Source organism: Mesoplodon mirus (assembly GCF_964341445.2).
Source record: "Mesoplodon mirus genome assembly, chromosome: 3".
Lineage (NCBI taxonomy): Eukaryota > Metazoa > Chordata > Mammalia > Artiodactyla > Ziphiidae > Mesoplodon > Mesoplodon mirus.
The window spans coordinates 35456654-35479107 of NC_138978.1; the positions used below are offsets into that span (position 1 = coordinate 35456654).

A 22454-nucleotide genomic window follows, 5' to 3' on the forward strand; every position below is an offset into this window, starting at 1 on the left:
CTCACAGCCTCATTTCTATGAACGGTACCCCTCTGGTTTGGCCTGAGGATGCTGAGGTTGGCTGTGTGTGCATCCACTGTTTAACTCTGGGAACACAGCAGACACAGGCCTTGTTGTCAAAGAGGGAGACAGACACACACATGACTACAGTCACAGTGTGTGTTTCAGTCAACTGTTGGACTTGGAGGCCATGGCACCTCTCTGAGGGGTAAGTAGGACCTCCAACAAGGAGAGGTGGATGCCTCCAGATGGAGAAAGGAGAGAACCAAATGAGCAGAGGCAGAGTCAAGAGAATCAAGCACATGGTAAGGGCTAGGGCTTGTGTGTTGGTAGGGCTTGACTTGACGTGGCCATGGCCCCTTGTGAAGGGCTCTAGGAGCCTTGTCATCAGCAGCACTGATTAAGAAGGGAACTCTAGAGAGTTGAGGTTTGTTTTGAAGAAGGATCATCCTGGGAACAAGTCAGAGGGCGGACTGGAGGGAGAGAGCCATCATCAACTCTTCCTTAGTCTCGACTGCATTAACCTCCTGGTCTCCAGGTTTCCATCCAAATCATTCTGGGCATAGTGGTCAGAGCATGGTTTTATTTTTTAATTTATTATTTATTTATTTGGCTGCGTCGGGTCTTAGTTGTGGTATGTGGGATCTTTCGTTGTGGCACACAGGCTCTGTGTTGCGGCGCAGGCTCTTTGTTCGAAGCCGTGTCCCCTGCATTGGAAGGTGAATTCTTAACCACTGGACCACAAGGGAAGTGCCCCAGAGCATTGTTTTAAAACATAAATGTGACCATGTAACTCCCCATCACAACCTTCAGTAGCTTCTCAAAGCCCCCAAATCCTCCACATGGTTTACAGGGCCCTGCATCAAGCAGCCGCTGCCCACCTTTGCTGCCTGATGTTTCATGCCCTTCCCCTCCCCAGCTCCCACGCCTGGCCTTTCAGTTCCTTTAATACGCAGAAGTTGTCTCCTCTCCCTGAAACCCTTTTCCCTGCTCCATCCTCTCTCTGGCTCTTCTTCCTCCAGGTTTCAGCTTAAATGTGGCCTCAGGGAGGTCTTAACCAACTGCTGTATCTAAAATAAGTGGTCCCATTACTTTGTACCACTGAAGTCAATCAATGATTTATGTATTAGTTGATTTATTCCAAGAGTCAGCAAACGCTTTCCCAAAGAGCCAGATGGTAAATATTTCAAGCTGTGTAGGCCCTGGGTTTGCCCTTGCATCCTGAAAGCACCCACAGATCAATACTAAAAGGAATGAGCAAGACTGGATTACAATAAAATTTTTTTGGAATTTTTTTAATGAAAATTGAATTACATATAATTTTCACATGTCACGAAATATTATTCTTGTTTCGTTTCTTTTTCTTATCTTTTTTTTTCCCAGCTCTTTAAAAATGTAAAAATCATTCGTAGCTCCCGGGTTGTCGAAAAACAGACGGGCAGGATGGCCCGCGGACCGTAGTTTGTTGGTAGTTTATTACTTGCGGACACCGGCTGACTTCTTAGAGGATTGTTTTCAGCACCACGGAACACGGGCAGCGCCGGGACCACGTCTGTTCACCCACCGAGATACACCTGCACGTCACCCGCCGCTCAAAGGGAGCCGGAGGCGGGTTGGGCCTAAGCGGGAGTGGGCGGGGTCTGCGAGAGCCGTACCCGGGGGCGGGGCCTTGGAGAAGGGGGCGGGCTGAGCGTAGGTTTCCGGCGGAAGAGTGCGGGAGCAAGATGGCTACTACCAAGCGGGTACTGTACGTGGGTGAGCAGGCGCGGGCTCTGGGTGGAGTCTGGGCGAACCGGGTCGCTAGTGGGTCGTGGCGTGGAGCTGGACAGGTCTCCGGGCGCGGAGGGCGGCGAGCAGCAGTCTAGGCCGTATCTTTGGCAGTATTGCTTGGCCTCAGGGTGTGAGCCTGAGACGTAACGGTCTTTGCAGCTCTTCCAAGTCCGCCAAGCTCTAACAGGAATCTCTTCACCTCCTGGGCCTGGGGCAGTGGTGGAGGAATATTAGGGACCTCTGAATCCTCGCGCCCATTCACTTTATGTTCACAGTAGTGAGGGCTCAGCCCCCGCTGTTGCCCTAAGCAAAAGAGTTCCCAGACTAGCCGGCTAAAAATGGGAATAACCTCAATAGCACAGTTTGATGAGCGGTTTGGTGGGTACGGACACTGGTGATATGGGCCTGGGTGCGGGGAGAAGTGACCCCTCCATCTGGAGAGGTGAGAGCAAGCTCTGAGGATGCGGTGACGCCGCAGATGAGCCAGAGTTAGCCAGGTAGCCGAAGTAGAAGCAAGTGTGTTTACTGAAAGGGAGCAAAATCCCAAAAGTGTAAAATAGCCTGACACTTGGAGGCAAGTGTATCATTTTGCGGGGAATCAAAGGGAAAGAGGCTGAAGAGGTGGGCAGGGGCTTATGAAGAGCCTTGCGTATACTGCTAAGTTTATACTTTATCCTTAGGACAGTGGGAAACCTTTGAAGTAGTTTAACCAGGGAAGTGATGGGTTAAAATCTGCACATTCCTGGGATCTTTCTAGTTGGCTTTGTGGAGGAGAGGAAGGTCAGTTATGAAGCTATTGCAGTAATCCTGGGGCTAGATGAGGGTCTGAAAGAAGGGTGAAGAGAGGGGTGTGCATCATAAGTAGGTGTGAGGGAGCATATGAGAGGGATGTTTATGAACCCAAAGGACTGGATGGAAAGACCCCTCCCCTTGGTGGTAGCATACTAACTTTACAGCAGGGACTTCTCAAGGTGGGCGGGGTCTTGAGAGAATAGAGGACAGTGTCTCAGAAGGCCCTTGGCTTCTTTGCAGGTGGACTTGCAGAGGAGGTGGATGACAAAGTTCTTCATGCTGCTTTTATCCCTTTTGGAGACATCACAGATATCCAGATTCCTCTGGATTATGAAACAGGTAAGTCTTTTTAGTGTCTCGCCTGCTCAGAATCCTCCTGCAAGGAAAAGAACTTAAAAAAAAATTTTTAAGTCATATCACAGTGCATTCTAAATATGCATTGGGCAGCATGACAGTGATCTTGATGCAGAAGGACTGTTCTTAGGCTTGTGGTTGTGAGCTGTAACATGCTTTGCAGAGAGTCCCATCTGTTGCATTTGAGCAAAGACAAACTTTTCAGTTAGCCAGTAGGAAGATAGGTTTTGAGCTACATGGAGATCTGTTGTTTCGAACTACCTGCCAGGCACTCTACCGCACCTGCTCCCTTCTTGGCGGCTGTGCTATTAAACAGGGTAGCAGGAAAGCCCAGCTTCAACAGTGGGGCCTTAGCCTCTGTGTACCTGGGGGTAAACTTTCCATCAATTAGTATCACATTTGTAGTTCAGTTTTCTATTTTAATCTTTGTTGTCATTTTTAAGATTGGAGTTTTAGGCCCAGCTCTGATAGGGATAGAGTATGCAGCTAGTTTAGAAATCCCACTAGGGAATCATAGATAGAGAGGGAACTTTGGGAGACCCCTGTAAGTTAATGATCACTCAAGAAAGCAGGCTTGCTTAGCAACAAAACCAAGCAGGCTTGCTTAACAACAAAACTATACATCAAGTCAGTGATGCCTGCATCCTGCTGGTTGAGGTCAGTAAGTTAATGATCCCTAGGACATGCTTCTCTGCACACACTAAAAACAAAAACATAGGGGAAAGGTGACATTATGCTGAAACCTGAGGTGATTTACCATATTTTAGTGTATATTACCACCTTTTTGCTCATTTCCATAGCGCCATGACAGTCCAGGTTGGACCAGATAGGGTCAAAAACGCCCTTGCCCAACCTGTAGGAGGAGTTAATTATGGAAGACTCGAAGAATGAGGAAGAAGGTGGTCTTCTCCCCCTCCCCACTTTTCCTTTAATTATAAAACTGTATGTAGCCCACTGAGTTCTATGTGGGGCACTCTCTTTCCTGCCGCCTTGTATCTCTCACAAGCGTCCTATACTAATAAGTCACTTCTTGTCTGTCACTTTGCTTCTCACTGAATTCTTTCTGGGCCAAGACAAAAGAACCTGAGCTTCATTAAGTCCTAAGACGTGTTTTGAGGTTTTAGCAAACTGCTCTACTGAGTCCTGAGTCGAGTTGTGTGTTTCAGCTCTGTCATCAACCTTGCATATAATTTTAACCTCCCTGGGATCTTTATATGTTATAAAAATGATAAGGTTATCTTGACTCTCTAAGGTTAATTGGTTAATTAAACTAGTGCTGTTGTGCACTTGGCCTTTCTACTTAGATTAGCGTTTTGCTGAGGATAAAGACAGCGTCCTTACCCAGGTTTTAGGATTCATGCTTTATGCACAGTTGATGTTCAAAATGTATGCTTGGAATGAATAACTGATAGGTTAAATGACTTCATTTTTCTAGCTCCTGCACGCAAAAGTTAAGGTTTTAATTTGGCTTTGGTAAAAGAATTGAATGCTGCTTTTAGAGATTAAAACTGTAGTTGATTATTTAGCTATGTTCACTACAAAACAGTTTAATATTGCTTGAAATGTTATTTAAACTAGAAAGAATCAAAGAGTAAGATTCCTGGGCTTCCCTGGTGGCGCAGTGGTTGGGAGGCCGCCTGCCTATGCAGGGGACACGGGTTTGTGCCCCGGTCCGGGAGGATCCCACATGCTGCGGAGCGGCTGGGCCCGTGGCCGTGGCCGCTGAGCCTGTGCGTCCGGAGCCGCAGCGGGAGAGGCCACAACAGTGAGAGGCCCGCGTAACGCCAAAAAAAAAAAAAAAAAAAAAAAAAGAGTAAGATTCCTTCTTTCTAAATAGTGATTGTGTAGAATTTCGAATGAATGGATAAGGCATGCAACTGACTTCACTTTCCTTGTGACCACCTACTTCTTCCCATTGCCCCACATGATAATTGCTTGGCTTTGTTTGCCTTTTTTCAGAAAAGCACCGAGGATTTGCTTTTGTTGAATTTGAGTTGGCAGAGGTGAGAAAATTCTGTTACCTATGTTTAGTCTTTGGCTTGTGTTATTATTGTTACTGATTACAAAGGGAGCTGTTCTTCATTTGGTTGGGTTTTGGGGCTTCGTGCTGATGCTTCCAGAGAGATAAGAAGTGCTATTTGAAGGAAAGTTTCCGTCACTTAATCAAACTGTAGGCTGTGGTTAACATCGCAGACCTGCCAGGTCCTGCGCCTCTTGCTCCGCAGAGCTCCTGTGGCACTGGTGATTATTTCTTTGTCTTCCACTAAATAGCCAATAGCTGAAGTCACCCAGGAAGTGCACTTTGTTAGACACATACAACCTGGGCAAGGAGTATAAATAGACCTTTTCCTCTTAGGTTGGTTTTGTTTTTTTGGCTACTGAGTATGTTTAGACACCACAAGAAGCATTTGACTGCAAGCCTAAACTTTTTTTTTTTAAATAAATTATTATTATTTTCTATACAGCAGGTTCTTATTAGTCATCCATTCTATACACATCAGTGTATACATGTCCATCCCAATCTCCCAATTCATCCCACCACCACCACCACCCCCTGCCGCTTTCCCCCCTTGGTGTCCATACATTTTTTCTCTACTTCTGTGTCTCAATTTCTGCCCTGCAAACCGGTTCATCTGTACCATTTTCTAGGTTCCACATATACTGCAAGCCTAAACTTGTACCTTGTCTTTCCTTGGCAGGATGCTGCAGCAGCTATCGACAACATGGTATGGCTGGGAATCCTCCTTCTTACAGAAGTTGCTTTTTGGTGGTACAGAGGGCACTTATTCATACATGAGTTTGCTGAACCTCCAAAGTTACAAGGTTGCATGGGGAAGTACAGATTATCATCATGTGAAAATATTCACTGTGAATGGATCGCTTTTGATCAATTTGATAATAATGTAAATGCTAACCATCCTTGTTGACCAGTCTCTCACTGGCTGCCCGTGTCTAGGATAGGAAATTGCAAACACAATGCAAATTGATTGCACAATGAAATTGCATATTTTACAGAAGAGGCAGGATTTCATGAAGTGTTAGACCAGTTAACAATTGAGAAGAGAAATTCGACAAGGATAAAGATAGGTTATGCTACTGATGAAAATGACTGGAATAGCCTGGAGAGCTCCTTGGGGAAAATGATGTAGCTCTTGAGTATGTATTCCCTCTTCAAGATGCTTATGATTTTCACATCAGATAAGAAATGCAAAAATATCATACTGTTGATAGTATTTTGTTGGAAAAATACTACAGATTAATCAGCATCCATTACATCTTTGTCCTATAAATGAGCACATAAATTAAACCTGAATTTTAACTATAAGAAATTTATTTTCATTATTTTTAGTTTCATCACAGTAAATTCCCAATCAATCTTTTTTCCCTTCACTTTATTTTTTTTTGGTACGCGGGCCTCTCACTGTTGTGGCCTCTCCCGTTGCGGAGCACAGGCTCTGGACGCGCAGGCTCAGCGGCCATGGCTCACGGGCCCAGCTGCTCCACGGCATGTGGGATCTTCCCAGACCGGGGCACGAACCCATGTCCCCTGCATCGGCAGGCGGACTCTGAACCACTGCGCCACCAGGGAAGCCCTTCCCTTCACTTTTTACCATAAAATTTTCTTCACTGCCTTAAGTGATTTCACATTAGGTGACCTTTCCTGGTACCAATTATCTTAGGATAATAAGGTTTTCCTTTATTCCTGTTCTCTGTTTCCCATTCACCAAACATATTCCTCAGCTCTCAGAGAGAGAGAGAGATCATTTCTCACCACTTAAAGCTGATCTTGACTTTTGAAGGTGAACTCGGGTACTTGGAAACTGCATTTATCCTTGTAATTTCAGAGTGCTCTGAACCCAGAGTCACCTTTGGAAGCACAGGTCGTTGGTGGTATTGAAAGAAAGGTCAGATACACGCTACTATATATAAAATAGATGTACAACAAGGATCTACTATATAACACAAGGAACCATATTCAATATCTTATAATAATCTACAATGAAAAGAGTCTGAAAAAGAACATATATATATATACATGTATATATATGTGTGTGTGTGTATATATACACACACACACACATATATGTAAAGTATAACTGAATCACTTTGCTGTACACCTGAAACATTGTAAATCAACTATGCTTCAACTTAAAAAAAAAAAAAAGAAGAAAGAAAGGAGGTATGTGATGGCTCCAGGGAGGAAATTCCCTGCAACCTACAGGCTGCTTTGCAGCAGGTGCATAGCTTGGGTGCTAGGGGCTCAGGGGTTAAGGGAGAACAAGTCATGAGCTTGTCTCGGATTTTTCAGAAGGAAATGGAAAGCTGTCTGACTTTGTTTTAACCTAACAGAGTTTAAGCAGCTGGATTTTCAATCTTTTCAGAATGAATCTGAGCTCTTTGGACGGACAATTCGTGTCAATTTGGCAAAACCCATGAGGATTAAGGAAGGCTCTTCCAGACCAGGTGAGTGGGAGCACTACAGATTCCCCATCACATCCTCCAGTTTGGCCTTGGTTGCCTTTCTGTCCCGGTTTTCTTGGAAGTGGGAGCGGAACGCTGCTCTGGTGGACAGGAGTAGAGCTTGGCGAAGGACATGCGCCACCTTTGTGGGGAAATAAAGAGTTTGAGCTTCTCAGCCAAGCCAGGGTAATTGTTTGCTTTATGAGAGAAACCCAGCCTGATCTCTTACCTGTCCCCGTTTTCTGAACACTCCTGGCAGGTTCCGTCAAGGGCTGGGACTGGCAAAGGCTGCACCTTTCCCTGGGGCATAGCTTTTTCACTTAGTCCTGCTAAGAGCCGGGCTTCAGGGCTGGCAGTCCCTGAAAGGTGGGAACTTTCCTTACCGTGGGAGTTCTCAAAGTGGAGTCCTCTGGCCGAGAGGGCCACAGAGTATGTTCTGCTTTGCCGACCAAAGCAGCTACTTAGCAGCTGGCTGATAGCTTGAATTTGTTCTCATTTGCCTGCCTCTTTCCTTTCAGTTTGGTCCGATGACGACTGGTTGAAGAAGTTTTCTGGGAAGACTCTTGAGGAAAATAAAGAGGAAGAAGGGTCAGAGCCTCTCAAAGTGGAAACCCAGGAGGTGAGATTGAAGGCTGGCACTCCCCACAGGAGACTTTGTCTTTTAGGTTTTTATGGAAATTTGCAAACATATATACAAAAGCAGAGAGAATGAAAAATGAGCTTTCAGTGTTTTGGTGGAGGTGCTAATGAGTGAACTAAAGGGAAGCTTTAGGCCTCTTGTCCTTGTGCTCTGCTTGAGGAGCTTCTCAGCTCTGCCTGGGTTCTGTTCTGTGATTGCTGCCGCCGAGGAGGAAGCCTGAGGTGGGGAGGTGTGGGGAGCGCACCACTGCAGCCCTCCTCATCAGTCCCCCCTTCACTGGAGCTTCCTGTCCTGACGCAGGGGAGGCAGGGCTGGGTGGGGGTACCTCCCCGGCAGCCTGGGCACAGGTTTGAGGTTCTCCCTTCCAGAGAACCCGCCTTGGCACTTCCTCCTGATTCTTCCTCCTGATTGCCTCTCAGGCTGCCTCTCCCCTTCTTCTACAGGGGAGTTGTTCTTCTGAATTTCTTCGCTCACAGCAGCCCTCTCCCCTCTCTGCCAGAACAGTGGCAGTCACTCTGATTTTTCACAGCCTCTCCTGTGCTGTTGACTTTCCTGACCTCTGTTTCTAGTCCTGAGCTTCAGACGTTTCTGCTGCAAGTCTCGCCCTCCCTTCTCCAACCCCGTGCTTCCTGTGTTCTCAAACTCACCAACTTGCCACCATCCATCCACATTGACCTAAGCCAGAAATCCAGATGCAAAGCAGAGCACATAAATGGCCCTCAGCCAGTGGAGTAACCCTAGGTCACTCTAGACCCCTCTTTAAAATAGAGCCAGAACATCATGTTCTGCCAAGTTTTTCTCTTAAATCTTCCTTGAATCCATCCTCCCCTGATTACTCCATCGTCCCAATGTAACTTCTCGTGTCATTTGGATAATTGCAATAGCTTCCTAACTAGCCTTCTGGCTGCAGTCTTGCTCTCCTCCCATCTTTTATAAAGGCAGCTAGAATGATCTTTTTAAAGCATACCATGGATCATCTGACTCTCCTGCTGAGAACTTGTCAGTGGCTGCCCATCACCTGTCTCGTGAGATAAAGTCACGGGGGGACCCTCCCAGCCTTGACCCTGCCCACCTCTCACCTTGTAGTCCCCACTTTACACTCTTGGTAAAACCAGTCTTCATATTTCCCTGTATGTCTTTGCTTTTGTAAAGGCTACGCCAGTGCTTATTGCCTTTCCCTTTCTAGTCAGTAAATTCTGTGAGGATAGGGGCCTCGTATTAATAAAGGCCTTGTTAATAAAAACGTGGAATGTGAGGTGGGGTAACGTGATTAAGAACATGGACTTGGTTGGGGGGTGGGGGGGCTTAGGTGTGAATTCCAGCCTCACCACTTAGCACCTCTGTGACCTTGGGCAAGTTACTGAACTTCATTGTACCTCAGTTTCCCCATCTATGAAATGGGAATGATGGTAGCGCTGATCTCACAGGTGCTTGTAAAGATTAAATGAGCTGATTACCTAAAATGTTCAGAACAGTACCCTGTACATGGCAAGTGCTATGTGAGTATTTGCTGTTACAACTATGCTACTGCTGTTGTTAACAGCAAGTAATAGTCACAGTATCCTCAGTGCCCAGCGTGATACCTCAGTGCGTTTGTTAAACTGAAGCACGAACAAGAACACTTGAGTTTCCTCTTTGGAGCAAATGTGACAGCTGTAATAAATACCTCCTCTGCCCAGCCTTGTCTACTTGGAGTATAAAGCAAGGTCCCAACCACCTCCATTCTGAGCACTTAGGCCCTCCTTGCTTCCACTGCAGCCAGCCTGTGGATATGCAGGGCTAAGCGTAGAGGAAGGGGGTGTGTTAAAGAAGTGGGTCAGTTTAACTGACTAAGGTGGCTGGGCTTGAACTGGGGCTTGAAGTTGTTGAGAGTTGTGTGTTTTGGGCCACAAAAGCGATGTTCTGCGACTGCAGGGGAGGGTGAAGGCGAAGCGAGCTGATGTGTCTGTGGGAGTGAGATGAGATAAAATGCCTGAGAAGTGGGGCTCCGGGTAGACGGTGCTGAGTCTCCTGTCACTGGGTGTCCAGCTGGGGGCCGTGGCCGTGGCCTCTGCCTTCTGCAGCCCTATCAGGGCCCAAGACCTTCCCTGTCGGTGCCTTGCTCAGCCCGCTCGCTGCAGTGGGTTCTGGGGTGTCTTCAGAAGAACACTTGCTCTCCTAGTCGGGGAGTCAGGGTGTTCTCTCTAACCTGGCCATTTCTCCTACGTCTAGGGAGAGCCCGCTGTAAAAAAGGCCCGGTCAAACCCTCAGGTGTACATGGACATCAAGATTGGGAACAAGCCAGCAGGCCGCATCCAGATGCTCCTGCGTTCAGACATCGTTCCCATGACAGCAGGTGAGCAGGACTCTGGTCAGGATGGCCGGGAAGCTGGGAGCTGAGCAGTGAGCCTTTCCAAGGTTCTCAGCGCCTTAGTTCTTCTTGTGTCCTTGACGTTGTTTCTGACCTGAGTTGATTTACGGCATCTCAGATCCTGGGATCTATTAACAGATGAGTCATAGCAGGCGTTTTTGAAGCTTTAGAGGTGCTGGTTTACTACTTTTTTTTAACATAAATTTATTTTATTTATTTATTTATTTTTGGCTGCGTTGGGTCTTCATTGCTGCACACGGGCTTTCTCTAGTTGCGGCGAGCGGGGGCTACTCTTCATTGCGGTGCCTGGGCTTCTCATTGTGGTGGCTTCTCTTGTTGCGGAGCACAGGCTCTAGGCACACGGGCTTCAGTAGTTGTGGCACGTGGGCTCAGTAGTTGTGGCTCATGGGCTTAGTTGCTCTGCAGCATGTGGGATCTTCCCAGACCGTGGCTCGAAGCCATGTCCCCTGCGTTGGCAGGTGGATTCTTAATCACTGCGCCACCAGGGAACTCCCTGGTTTACTACTTTTTAATAATAGTTTTTTCTTTAATACAAATAAATGTGTATTCATGGTTTAAAAAAAAAGTATACACACATAAATATATTCCAACAATATTGAAGGCAATGAATTGACAGCCTAAGTCTTTCTTCTCCACATCTAGTCCTACTCTTCAGAAGTAACTACTGTTAACTAACAGTTTCTTTTAGTATTTTAGTATCTTTAGGTATTAATATTCAGAGTATTTTTCATTTGCTAAATATTGACTTCTATTTATTCTTCTTTTAATCTAAATTTTATTATATAGACATATAGTTTAGAATGTTAATTCCACAAAGCTTGTTTTGAAAAACAGCAGTGCCCCCAGGCTGTCCTCCCATCCTGCCCCATCCCCCGCTTTGCTGCTTCTCAGAGGCAGCCAATTTCACCTCTTAGCTGATTCTTTTGGTTTTTACCTCCATGTTGGTAGATAACAGATTTATGTTGCTACTTTCTGGGTTTTTTTCATTTTACACATCTATTGGCTTCCCACTTCAGAAGGTAAGGAATTAGCTTTTTAAATCACCTTCCCTGCTCCTTCATCCTCCTTACATTGTTACCATAATTTTGTTTAGGTCGTAGGTTATTCTAACTATGTACGCATCATACTGTGATAACTTCCTTTCGTACAGAGCACTTTGTTTTCCCTGGAATTCATAATTGTCTTGTTTTCACGTTTGCTTAGTCTTCTGTGCATATATTCCTGAGTCTCTCCGAAATTCTCCTGCTTATATAATCAAATACATCAGATGTTCTGTCAATTCCACTGTTCCTCCTTGGAGCCTTCTGACCTCCTCTGGCCTGGACCAGTTGCTTTCCAGGCACCACTGCATAGCTATTGTCATGGGATCTCCTATTTTCGCTTATGTTGGAACCTCTGTTGTCTTTTTTGGTCTATTCTCTTGTTTCGGTAGAAGACATACTTCTGTAGCTTCTAGAGAAAAGAGCTTGGAGGGTAAGTTTTTTGAGACTGATGTGTGAAAATATCTACTTTCCCACTTGATGGTTTGGTTGTAAAATTGTAGAGAAATCTAATATTCTGATTATTGGTCCCTTATACAGAACCTTTTTAAAATTTTCTGCCTAGAGCTCAGCTGTTCAGTATGGTAGCCACTAGCCACATGTGACTATTTAAGTTTAAATTAATTCAAGTTAAATAAAATTAAAATTCACTTCCTCAGTTACACTATCCAAATGCTTAATAGCTGTTAGATAACACTGGTCCAGAGACTTGGAGGGTCTCTTTGTCCTGTGTTCTGAAACAGTGTGCCTTTGGAGTAGATCTCCTTCCATTCGTCATGCTGGATATTCAGTGGGCCCTATTATGTTAGTTTTCTCTTGCTGCTGTAACAAATTATTACAGACTTAGCAGCTTACAAGAACATAAATTTATTATCTTAACTGTTATGAAGGCCAGAAGTCCAACACAGGTCTCAGCAGGCTAAAATGAAGATGATGGCTGGGTTGCTGCGTTCCTTACTGGAAGCTCTAGGGGTGGATCTGTTTCCAGAGACAGTGAGGTTGTTGGCAGGATTCAGTTTCCTGCATCTGTAGACTGAGGTACCCATTTCCATGTGGGCTGCCAGCTGAGGGCTATTCCCAGCTTCTAGAGGCTTGTGGTCCCCTTCTTTTATCATCGCAGCCAACAGTGGTAGATCCAGTCCCTCTCATGTTTCAATTCTCTCCTGCCTCCTCTTCCATCCACTTCTAACTCTTTCTGACTACAGATGGGAAAGGTTGTGATTGTATTAGGCCCACCTGGATAATCTAGGCTACTCTCCCCATCTCAACGTCCATAATCTTAATCACATCTTCAAAGTACCTTTTGCTGTGTACAGCATAACATAGTCTCAGGTTCCAGGGATTGGGACATAGATATCTTTGGGGAGCCATTATTCCACATACCACACCCATCAATCAGGACAGTCCTATCTTTTGGTTTGGGAAAATTTCCTTGGATTATTTCTTTGCATTTGTCCCTTCTGATTTCTCTCTTCTCTCATTCTGGAACCTTCCTAAATGTCCTTTTTCATAGCATCCTGTGCTTATTTCATGCATGTACTGCCATTTTATCTTGGGAGATTACTAAAGCTTCTTTTTCCTATACAGCTTATGTTTCAGGTTATTTTTTTCTGAGTTTTTAAATTTTGTTTTGCTTTGTTTGTTATTGGTCTGTTTGCTTGTTTTGGTCTTTGCTTTTCACATTAGATGCCTTTAAGACTAGGACCCTAAAAATCTGCTTGGAAACTCCCTGGATATCGGTGAGGCTTGCTGACTGAGGCTTCCACTGCAAGGTGATTCTCTCTCTCTCTTGGACCCTGGATGGTCAGTATTCCTGAGTTGTAGTCTCTTAGACAAAGCAGAGTCCACAGAGAAGTCTAGTCTCTTGCTAGTGGTCCTGTTTCCAGCTCTTTGCCATCATGGTTGGGGGTGGTGGGAACAGTATATAAACTTCACTTGATCTCCGTTTGTCATTATGGTACCTCAACCCTCGGCTATGTGTAGTGCATCCCAGAGCATAGACCCTCTGCTTTAACACACCAGAGGGTAGACCTCCAGCCGGCAGCAAGGGCCAGGGAAGGGAGAGGATCTGGAGGCTAGCTACTTTTTTAAACAGGCTTTCAACCACACTTACTGTTTTTAGAGCCATCTTCATTCTTGTCTCTGAGCTTTTGGCATTTCTGCAGCATAAATCGAATTGCTCTCGGCTTTACCAGCTTAAGCTTCAGGTTTGTTAGGTCTGCTATATCAGTTATGGCTCATCTATTTGTCTTCTAGGTTTCAAAGATTTTTGTTGCTGTTGTCTTTTCTCTTGCTCCTTTTTTTTTTTTTTTTGGTCATTTTATCTATTTTTTAAGTGTACAATTTTTTTTTTTTTCAGTATGTGGGCCTCTCACTGTTGTGGCCTCTCCCGTTGCGGAGCACAGGCTCCGGGCGCGCAGGCTCAGCGGCTATGGCTCACGGGCCTAGCCGCTCCGTGGCATGTGGGAACTTCCCGGACCAGGGCACGAACCCATGTCCCCTGCATCGGCAGGCGGACTCTCCACCACTGCGCCACCAGGGAAGCCCTAAGTGTACAATTTACTGGCATTAATTGCATTCACAATGTTGTACAACTATCACCACTATCTATTTTCAAAACTTTTTCACCACTCCAAACAGAAACTCAGTACCCATTAAACAACAACTCCCCATTCTCCTCTCCCCTCAGCCCTGGAACATTTATTCTATTTTCTGTCTCTCAGAATTTGCTATTCTAGACATTTCATATAAATGGAATCATACAGTAGGTGTCCTTTTGTGTTTGGCTTATTTCACTTAGCATCGTGTTTTCAAGGGTCATCTGTGTATCAATGTTTTGTTCATTTTTATGACTGAATAATATTCCATTGTCTGGATAGTCCACATTTTGTTTATCCATTCATGCGTTGGTGGACACTTGAGCGTTGTTTCCACTTTCCGGTTATTGTGAATAATGCTGCTGTGAACGTTTGTGTACAAATATGTATGTGTGTTTTTAAAATATAAATTTATTTATTTATTTATTTTGGCTGCGTTGGGTCTTCGTTGCTGTGCACGGGCTTTTTCTAGTTGCAGCAAGTGGGGACTGCTCTTCATTGCGGTGCGTGGGCTTCTCATTGCAGTAGCTTCTCTTGTTGCAGAGCATGGGCTCTAGGCTGTGGGCTTCAGTAGTTGTGGCATGTGGGCTCAGTAGTTGTGGCACGTGGGCTCAGTAGTTGTGGCACGTGGGCTCTAGAGCACAGGCTCAGTAGTTATGGCGCTCAGGTTTAGTTGTTCCGCGGCATGTGGGATCTTCCGGGACCAAGGCTCGAACCCGTGTCCCCTGCATTGGCAGGCGGATTCTTATCCACTGCGCCACCAGGGAAGTCCCCAAATATGTGTTTAAATCCCTGTTTTCAGTTGTTTTGGGTGCCTACCTAAGAGTGGAAATGCTGTGTCATATGGTAATTCTAGTTTGACTTTTTGAGGAACTGCCAAACTGTTTTCTACAGTGGCTGCACCATTTTACATTCCCACCAGCAATGTATTCGGGTTCTAATTTCTCCACATCCTCACCAAAACTTGTTTTCTGTTTATTATAGCCATCCTAGTAGATGTGAAATAGGATCTCATAGTGGTTTTGATTTGCATTTCCTTAATGACTAATGATGTGGAGCATCTTTTCATGTGCTTAGGGGAAGGAGCCGTTTGTGTATCTTCTTTGGAGGAATGTCTGTTCAAGTCTTTTGCCTATTTATTTACTGGGTTGTTTGTCTTTTTGTTGTTGAGTTGTAGGAGTTCATTATATATTCTGGATGTTAAATGCTTAAGAGATAATGATTTGCAAATATTTTCTCCCATTCCCTGAGTTGCCTTTTTACTTTGTTGAGAGTGTCCTTTGATGCACAGAAGTTTACATTTTGATGAAGTCTAATTTGCCTATTTTTTCTTTTGTTACCTACACTTTCGGTATCACAATTAAGAAACCATTGCCAAATCCAGAGTCACAAAGAGTTGCCCCTGTGTTTTTTTTCTAAGATCCTGTTTGATTTTTCTTTTAAAAAATTGCTTTACTGCCAGTTTAGTGTGGAACAGAACAGAATGCATGTGTTCACTCCTTCTTTAACTAGAATCCCCTCTAGTCCTTCAAGATGTCAGTATCTCAAAGGTTTATAATGAGCATGTCATACTTTGAAATGAAAATATGAACATTAAACAAATACAACAGTTTTTCAGAGCCTAGTTAGAGGTTTCATTGGTTTGTTTTTTAACCCGGGTACCTTTTCCTTTCTCGGCGCCAGAGAATTTCCGCTGCCTGTGCACGCATGAGAAGGGCTTTGGCTTCAAGGGCAGCAGCTTCCACCGCATCATCCCCCAGTTCATGTGCCAGGGCGGCGATTTCACCAACCACAATGGCACTGGGGGCAAGTCCATCTACGGGAAGAAGTTTGACGATGAAAACTTTATTCTCAAACACACGGGAACAGGTAAGACCCGATCAGTGGCTGGTGATCGGTGGGCTGGGCTGGGGCAGGATGACTGTGTCGGGGGAGTGATGGGCTGTGGTTCTGGCTGACAGGTTGGGGGTCTGGAGGGGACCCACCCAGTGAACAGAGGAGAGGCGTTCGGCCTGGCTAAGCAGAGTGAGCTTGTTTCTATTCATGTACTGCCTGTCCCCCCACCACGTCCGCACTCCCTGTCGGCCTAGCTTATATTCTGTGGTCGGCCAGTGTAAGCCCTTGTCTTCCCTCCGCCCCACCACCCGCCTCGCTCTGTCAGACTCATCCAGTAAAAAATTTCAGTCGTTGTTCCCCCAGCAACTAGAAAAAACACAGAACTGTACTGAAATTTATGACCGAAGCTCTGCAGGAGGCCCTCGGCAGCCGTACTAGATAGAGCTCCCTAGTTCACACTCAGTCCTGGTCAGAGACAACAATTCCATCCCTTCCTTCATTCCCGAAGCCTCCACGTCACCCTCTGCCTCAGCTGATGCTTGGCCTCCTGCATCTGTCCACACATGCCCGCTCTGACTTCCCTCCAAGTACAGGGGCTGAGCTGTCTTCCCTCTGCTCGTGGCCTGGACCCCTACTCCTCTCCCCTCCTTTGGAACCTGGCTTCTGTGGATTTGCCCTTGCAGCCTTGTGTAATGCGTTTCCCCTGCTCTGCTAGATCAGTCCATCAGCACAAAAGCGCGCGGCGTCCATCTTTCAAAAAAATCTTTGACTCATGTACCCCCTCAGCTATCACCCATGCCTCTGGTCCCTTTTGTAAGCAAAACTTCTTGAAAAAGTTATGTAGACTCCCTGCCTTCCATTCTCTCTGTCCCCCTCTAGACAGACTTCTAGTGCCACCTGTCCACTGAAACCACTCTTCTCAAAGATGCTGGCAGCCTCCATCTTGCCAGTAGTCAGTTCCCGGTCCACATTCCATTCCCCCTCCCAGCAGCATTTACGCTCCACCCTCTAATACCAGATGTCCTGAGGGCCGGGAGCAGGGTGGAGGGGCTTGATGTGGTCCTTCTCTCCCCCAGGCCTGCTCTCCATGGCCAACTCTGGCCCAAACACCAACGGTTCCCAGTTCTTCCTGACATGTGACAAGACGGATTGGCTAGACGGCAAGCACGTGGTATTTGGGGAGATCACGGAAGGCCTGGATGTCTTGCGGCAGATTGAGGTGGGCGGCCGTCCGGGCCCCCGGTGCACAGCCGTGTGGGAGGGCAGGAGGGGGGGCTCCGGGGCCTGGAGAGAGAGGCCACGGCTGCTGCTGCTGGAGGGGGTGGGGGCAGGGGGCGGGGCGGGTATCCTGAGCTGCCCTTTCCTCTCCACCCTCCCTCCCTCCCCTGATTCCTCCTCTTCTGTTTTGCCTGCAAAGGCCCAGGGCAGCAAGGACGGGAAACCCAAGCAGAAGGTCATCATCTCCGACTGCGGGGAGTACGTGTGAGAGGGCAGCTGTCAGCCCGGGGAACCGGCAGCCCAGGTGTCCCGTTTGCAGCAAGCAGGGCTTTGTGTCCTGGCCCTTCCTTGGGGTCAGCGTGGGGCAGCTCCTCTGCAGGCACGGCCTGGGCCGCCTCTGGCTCTTCCCCAAGTGGGGCCGTGAGCCAGGGTGCTGCCCTCCGCACCGTGGACGGCTGTGCGTGCCCTTTCCAGGCCAGGGCCTCTCCTGGGCCCACCTGTGTGGATCCTAGACGTTTTCTTCCGGTAAAATAAATTCTAGCTTTTGAACTGCTGCCTCCAGCTAGTTCCTGGGAGTTGTCAGAGGTTGCATCTAAGGCTAAACTGTCCCCCGAGACAGGTTGGTGAAGGAATAGGAAATAGCGTCTTCCCCACAGCTTTTCTTTCTTCCCTCGGGCAATTCCCTGAGATGTCGGATGATATATCTTCAAGCCAGATACCCTTGTCAGACCATTGTCAAGACCATGGGAATCAAAGACAGTGGAAAAGTTCCTGTCTACAATGCCTCCACTCCCAAATCATGCTGCCGGTCTCGTAGCCAGTGGGTGTACTGCTCAGTCTCTGTGATTCATTTGCTCACTTTCATTCTACAGGTTTTTTAAATGATATTTTATTACTCAAAATGCCTTCTCCATGCCAGGTACCGTACCTATTTGTCAGGAGACAAGAGGTCAGCAAACCCGTTGGGTCTAATCCAGCCCACTACCTGTTTCTGTGAATAAAGTTTTATTGGAACACAGCCACACCCATTTGTTTACATACTGTCTGTGGCTGCTTGCTCACTACAGTGACAGAGTTGAGTAATTGGTGACAGATACTGTATGGTCCCTGTATTAGAGTTCTCAGAGAAACAGAACCAGTAGGGTGTGCCTATATGTTCATAGAGAAAGAGATTTATTTCACGGAATTGGCTCTGCAGTCGTGCGGGCTGAGAAGTCTGATAGCTGCAGGGCAGGCCAGCAGGCTGGAGCCCCAGGAAATAGTTGATGTTGAAGCTTGAGTTCAAAGGCCGTCTGGAGGCAGAATTCCTCCTCCCTCAGGTGATCCCAGTCTTTCTGTCTTAAGGCCTTCAATTCACTGGATGAGGACCACCCACGTTATGGGGCGTCATCTGTTTTACTCCAAGTCTACTGATGTAAATGTCAATCACATCTGAAAAATACCTTCACAGCAACATCCAGACTGGTGTTTGGCTAAAAAGTTGATACCATGGCTTAGCTATAGACACAAAATTAACCAACGCCGTCCCAAAGCCTAATATATTTACTATCTGAACCTTTGCAGAAAGTTTGCTGACCACTGATGAGACAAGTGGTCTCACCCATGCTGAGCTCACAGTCTGGTCCCTGTGTGCAGCCACTTCCTGGAGCTCAAGTCAGGCTGGCTTCCCTCCGCTCCCCCTCCATGGACTGGTCAGCCAAGTGGCTTTAAAGAACCCTGACCTGCTGAAGGCACTGAGCAGAGACTGAGCCCTGTGGCCACTAGATACCTCCCTGTGGTGGTGGGGGGGTTACTCAGACCATTCAGAGTCTACCCGGCTGGGCTTTTACATGTTGAGTAGAAATCTGGACGAGGCAGGAGTGTGGCCTGTTGTCCCCTGGCCCTGGTGACCCCAGGAGAGCTCCTGTTGAGGGACGATGGCACTCTGGCTCTACCTCTGGCTCCCATGTGCCGAATGGACTCCTGGTCCTCAGCTGAGCCCCCTTTGCTGCAGCGGACCAGGTTTCTGTCTCCTCGGGCCTCAGGTGTACCACAATTACCCCTGATCCTTATGGAGCTGCCAAAAGAGACCCCCCACCTCAAGGCCCAGGCACCCCCTCTGAGTGCAGACTGTGGCTGTCACAGGTCAGTCTACCTGACTGCCCACAGTGTTAGGGCAGGCTTTAGTGAAGCAGGGTGATGGCAGTGACTTCAGGGCTTTTATAAGAGCCAAGAAAGGATATGTATGAAGAGCTTAGTACAGCCAGCCCCCCCAAGAGAGGACTGACTCCTGATAGCCTAGGGAGGTTGAGACCAGCCAGCAGGTTGGGAAGCTCAGTGGGTTTGGAGCTACAGTGGCCTTCCCAGTGCCCCTCCGGGTGTCCACAGGTGTTAACTCACTGTCTCCACACCAGAACCCTGTGCAGAGGTCAACCAAGACTCAGGTGACATGACTGTTCAGGTCACCCAGGATGACATGGCAGAGCTGGGGTTGGAAGCGTGGCCATCTCCCCATCAGTCGTAATGGAGTCCTGGGGTGTTTCCTGAGCTCTAGCCTCAGTCTACAGCAGGGCAACCCCAGGCCTGTGGGGAGACAGAGTCATGGTCCCCATGGTTGGTCTGGGCCCTACTCTGCCAAGCAGGACGGGGAGCCTAGAGTCTAGGGAGCAGTGGCCTAGCCACCTCGCTCAGCCAGTCACAGCACAGCACTCACCCTCTGTTGCTCAGAAGGGCTCTGGCCTGTGGGAAGTGGACCCGGGGCGCTGTGGGGGCTTTGCTGCAGGCTGAAGGTCAAAGCTGCCTTCCTGGGACTGACTGGCCTCCCCGTCCACGTTTCCATTGCTCTGTTGCTCCAGCACCAGGACTGAGAACACGGGGCTTGGCTTTGCTCATGCATCCCCTCACTAGCTCCTCCAGGGCCGGGCCCCATCTGTGCAAGCCCTGTGACGGCTGCATGGAGGAACAGACGTGGGGGTGTAGCCCTGGGACCAGTCCTGTGACTGCTGGACTTTCTCACAGTGTGTCTGCTCCAGATGCTGCCAGCACAAGAAAGTGGTTGTGGGACCTACTTTTTAGTAGTGAAAACTGAGTCTTATGGAGTTCAGGTGATGGAAAACTAGACAGCCATGTTTTCAAAAAATATTTATTAACAGGGAAAATTACACCATATAATAAAATGGGAAAAGCACATCTAAAGCAGTTTATATAATACAGTATGATCCCAATTTTGTACAAATACCTATCCGTAATATGTAAACATCTATATTTTATATGTATTCTAAGAAAAAAGCCTAGAAATAAATTCAACAAAATTTTTCTAGCATGTTTATCTGACTTAGAGGATTATAGTGATTTGAATTGTTTTATTTTTTGTTTTTTCCAAACTTTTCTCCAAAACTGCATTACTTTTGTAATAAATGAAAAGCACATTTTTTAAAAAAGTGGGTCAAGTGCTCACAAAAGGCCTCCCCATAAGGAATAACACTTGGAATGGACAACCCCTGTTTAAACTGCCAAAAGGGCACCTGGTGGTGCTGAGTGCCTTCAGCAGGCCACTGGGATCCCCTTGTCTCTGGGAACACAGAGCACAGTGTCACAGCCCTGGCCACTGCCAGCATAACTGGACACTTGTCCCAGGCCTTTAAAGCAGGTGAGAACACAAGTCCTGCCCTCAAAGGACTGCGGTGGGAAAAGCACAGCTCTAAAATAAAACACCACAGAATACATTCTGGGAGGAGGAAAGGTTTAGTGGACAAGCACGGAAGGGGCTCAAAACTAGCAAATTCATTTGTAATAATACCAACAGGTACCAGCTGTTAAGCATTTATATGCCAGATGTTGTCCTCAATGTTTGTGTCCATATATGATCTTTTTAAATAGCTTGGAGGGAAAGCCAGTATCCTGCACTACAGAGGAAGAAGAACCAGGATTCAAATCCATTTGGCCCCAAAAATCTGTACTCTTGCTGTGCTGCCTCTTTTCCTATTTCTTAGGGATTTTTCCAGAACATGTTACTACCTATGTTAGTTTGAAGACAGTGAACCTCACATTATGATGGCTTGGTCTTGAGGCCGGGATTGCACCGCAAACACCAAAACTGTTGTGCATTTCACCTTAGCCTTTTTCCCTACGTGTCCTCCCTGCCTATCAGCTGTCACTGATTTCTTACTGCTGTCAGGGGGTCTGAACTGACCACCCTTGTTTATTCTAGTCCGGCCAGGGAAACAAGCCAGGCTCTGAGCAAGAGTACTGCAGCTGCAATGCTTGGCTAAGCAAACAGATAACTCTCGGGATAACATACGTGGGCTTCGTGTCCATTCACAACTGTTCCACTCCTCAGGGCTTTTCCTATTTGATTTCATTTGGTAACTGGATGGCAAAAGTTGCTGGACGTCTGACGGCCAGGTACATAAGCAATAACTTACTGTTTTTCAGTTGTTCTGCTTGAAAAAGGATTGTAACTCCACTCCTGCTGTGCACAGCTTGATTGGTAGATGAGGTGTACTCCACATCTACCAACCTTTGGATAATATGATAGACATTCCTGGTGTACCTGGCCAAGCTAATCACTGGCTGGGCCTAAAAATACCAAATTAAAAAATTGTCAAAAAAAAATTAGTTGTCAATTCCATTTTAATGGTAGTCATTGATGAAATTACCATTAATACTACCATTTTTTTCGGTAATTTGTAGCTGGTGAGCTAACATGTTTTGATTTTTCCATTTCTGCAATAAAAAAATTTTGAAATTCAGAAAATTACAACTAAAATTTTCAAGTGAAAAAAGTTAGTTCTCAAAATAATCTGCTAATTTAAGATTTATATTTACCTAAGAGACAATCCTCCATGTTGGGAAGAGAGAACTGTTAGGTAAGTACTAGAATAACAAACAGGTTCCATGTTACGTGCCAGCTCTGATTCGTGATGGCCACCTGCCAAGCTGCCTCTGGGCTCAGTGTGAGACAGGGATGGCAGACAGATTCCCTGGCTGAAGGCCCTTTTCAGATCAAAAAGTCCATGCTTCATGTTACAGATGGGAAATAGGCCCAGAGGAGGAAGCCACCAACTCATGTTCCCTAACATGTAGGCCAGAGCTTAGATCCCTACACTGATGGGAAGCTCACCACTTTCCAGTCCCCTGTGTCCATGGGGAGGGTCTCTTCCTGTGCACTGGCTCCCAGAGGCCCTCCCAGGTCCAGGCAGAGGGGCTGCTGTCCTGCAGCAAGGCCTCAGCCTCCACCTCTGCTGCCAGACCTGCACTCCTGGAGCCCCTCCTTGGGGCGCAGACTGAATTCCAGGGCTGCAGGTCCTGGGCTGTGCCCGTGGATTGGGGCGGGCCCAGGTTCTGCTTTTAATGACACAGTATTTCAGGGTTCGGGCAGCTGGACGCAGTCTGCT

At 46.9% G+C, this 22454-nt stretch overlaps 1 protein-coding gene across 1 annotated transcript; it reads left to right on the forward strand.

Annotated features, from left to right (window-relative positions):
- The first annotated feature begins 1684 nt into the window (after positions 1–1684).
- Positions 1685–17628, forward strand: PPIE (peptidylprolyl isomerase E). The gene is made up of 10 exons (XM_082614896.1): positions 1685–1755; positions 2803–2901; positions 4876–4919; positions 5616–5642; positions 7299–7380; positions 7896–7996; positions 10229–10352; positions 15709–15894; positions 16938–17080; positions 17279–17628. Exons 1-10 carry the CDS (start codon positions 1725–1727, stop codon positions 17345–17347), a joined length of 906 nt encoding a protein of 301 aa, XP_082471022.1. The 5' UTR covers positions 1685–1724; the 3' UTR covers positions 17348–17628.
- The last annotated feature ends 4826 nt before the right edge of the window (positions 17629–22454 follow it).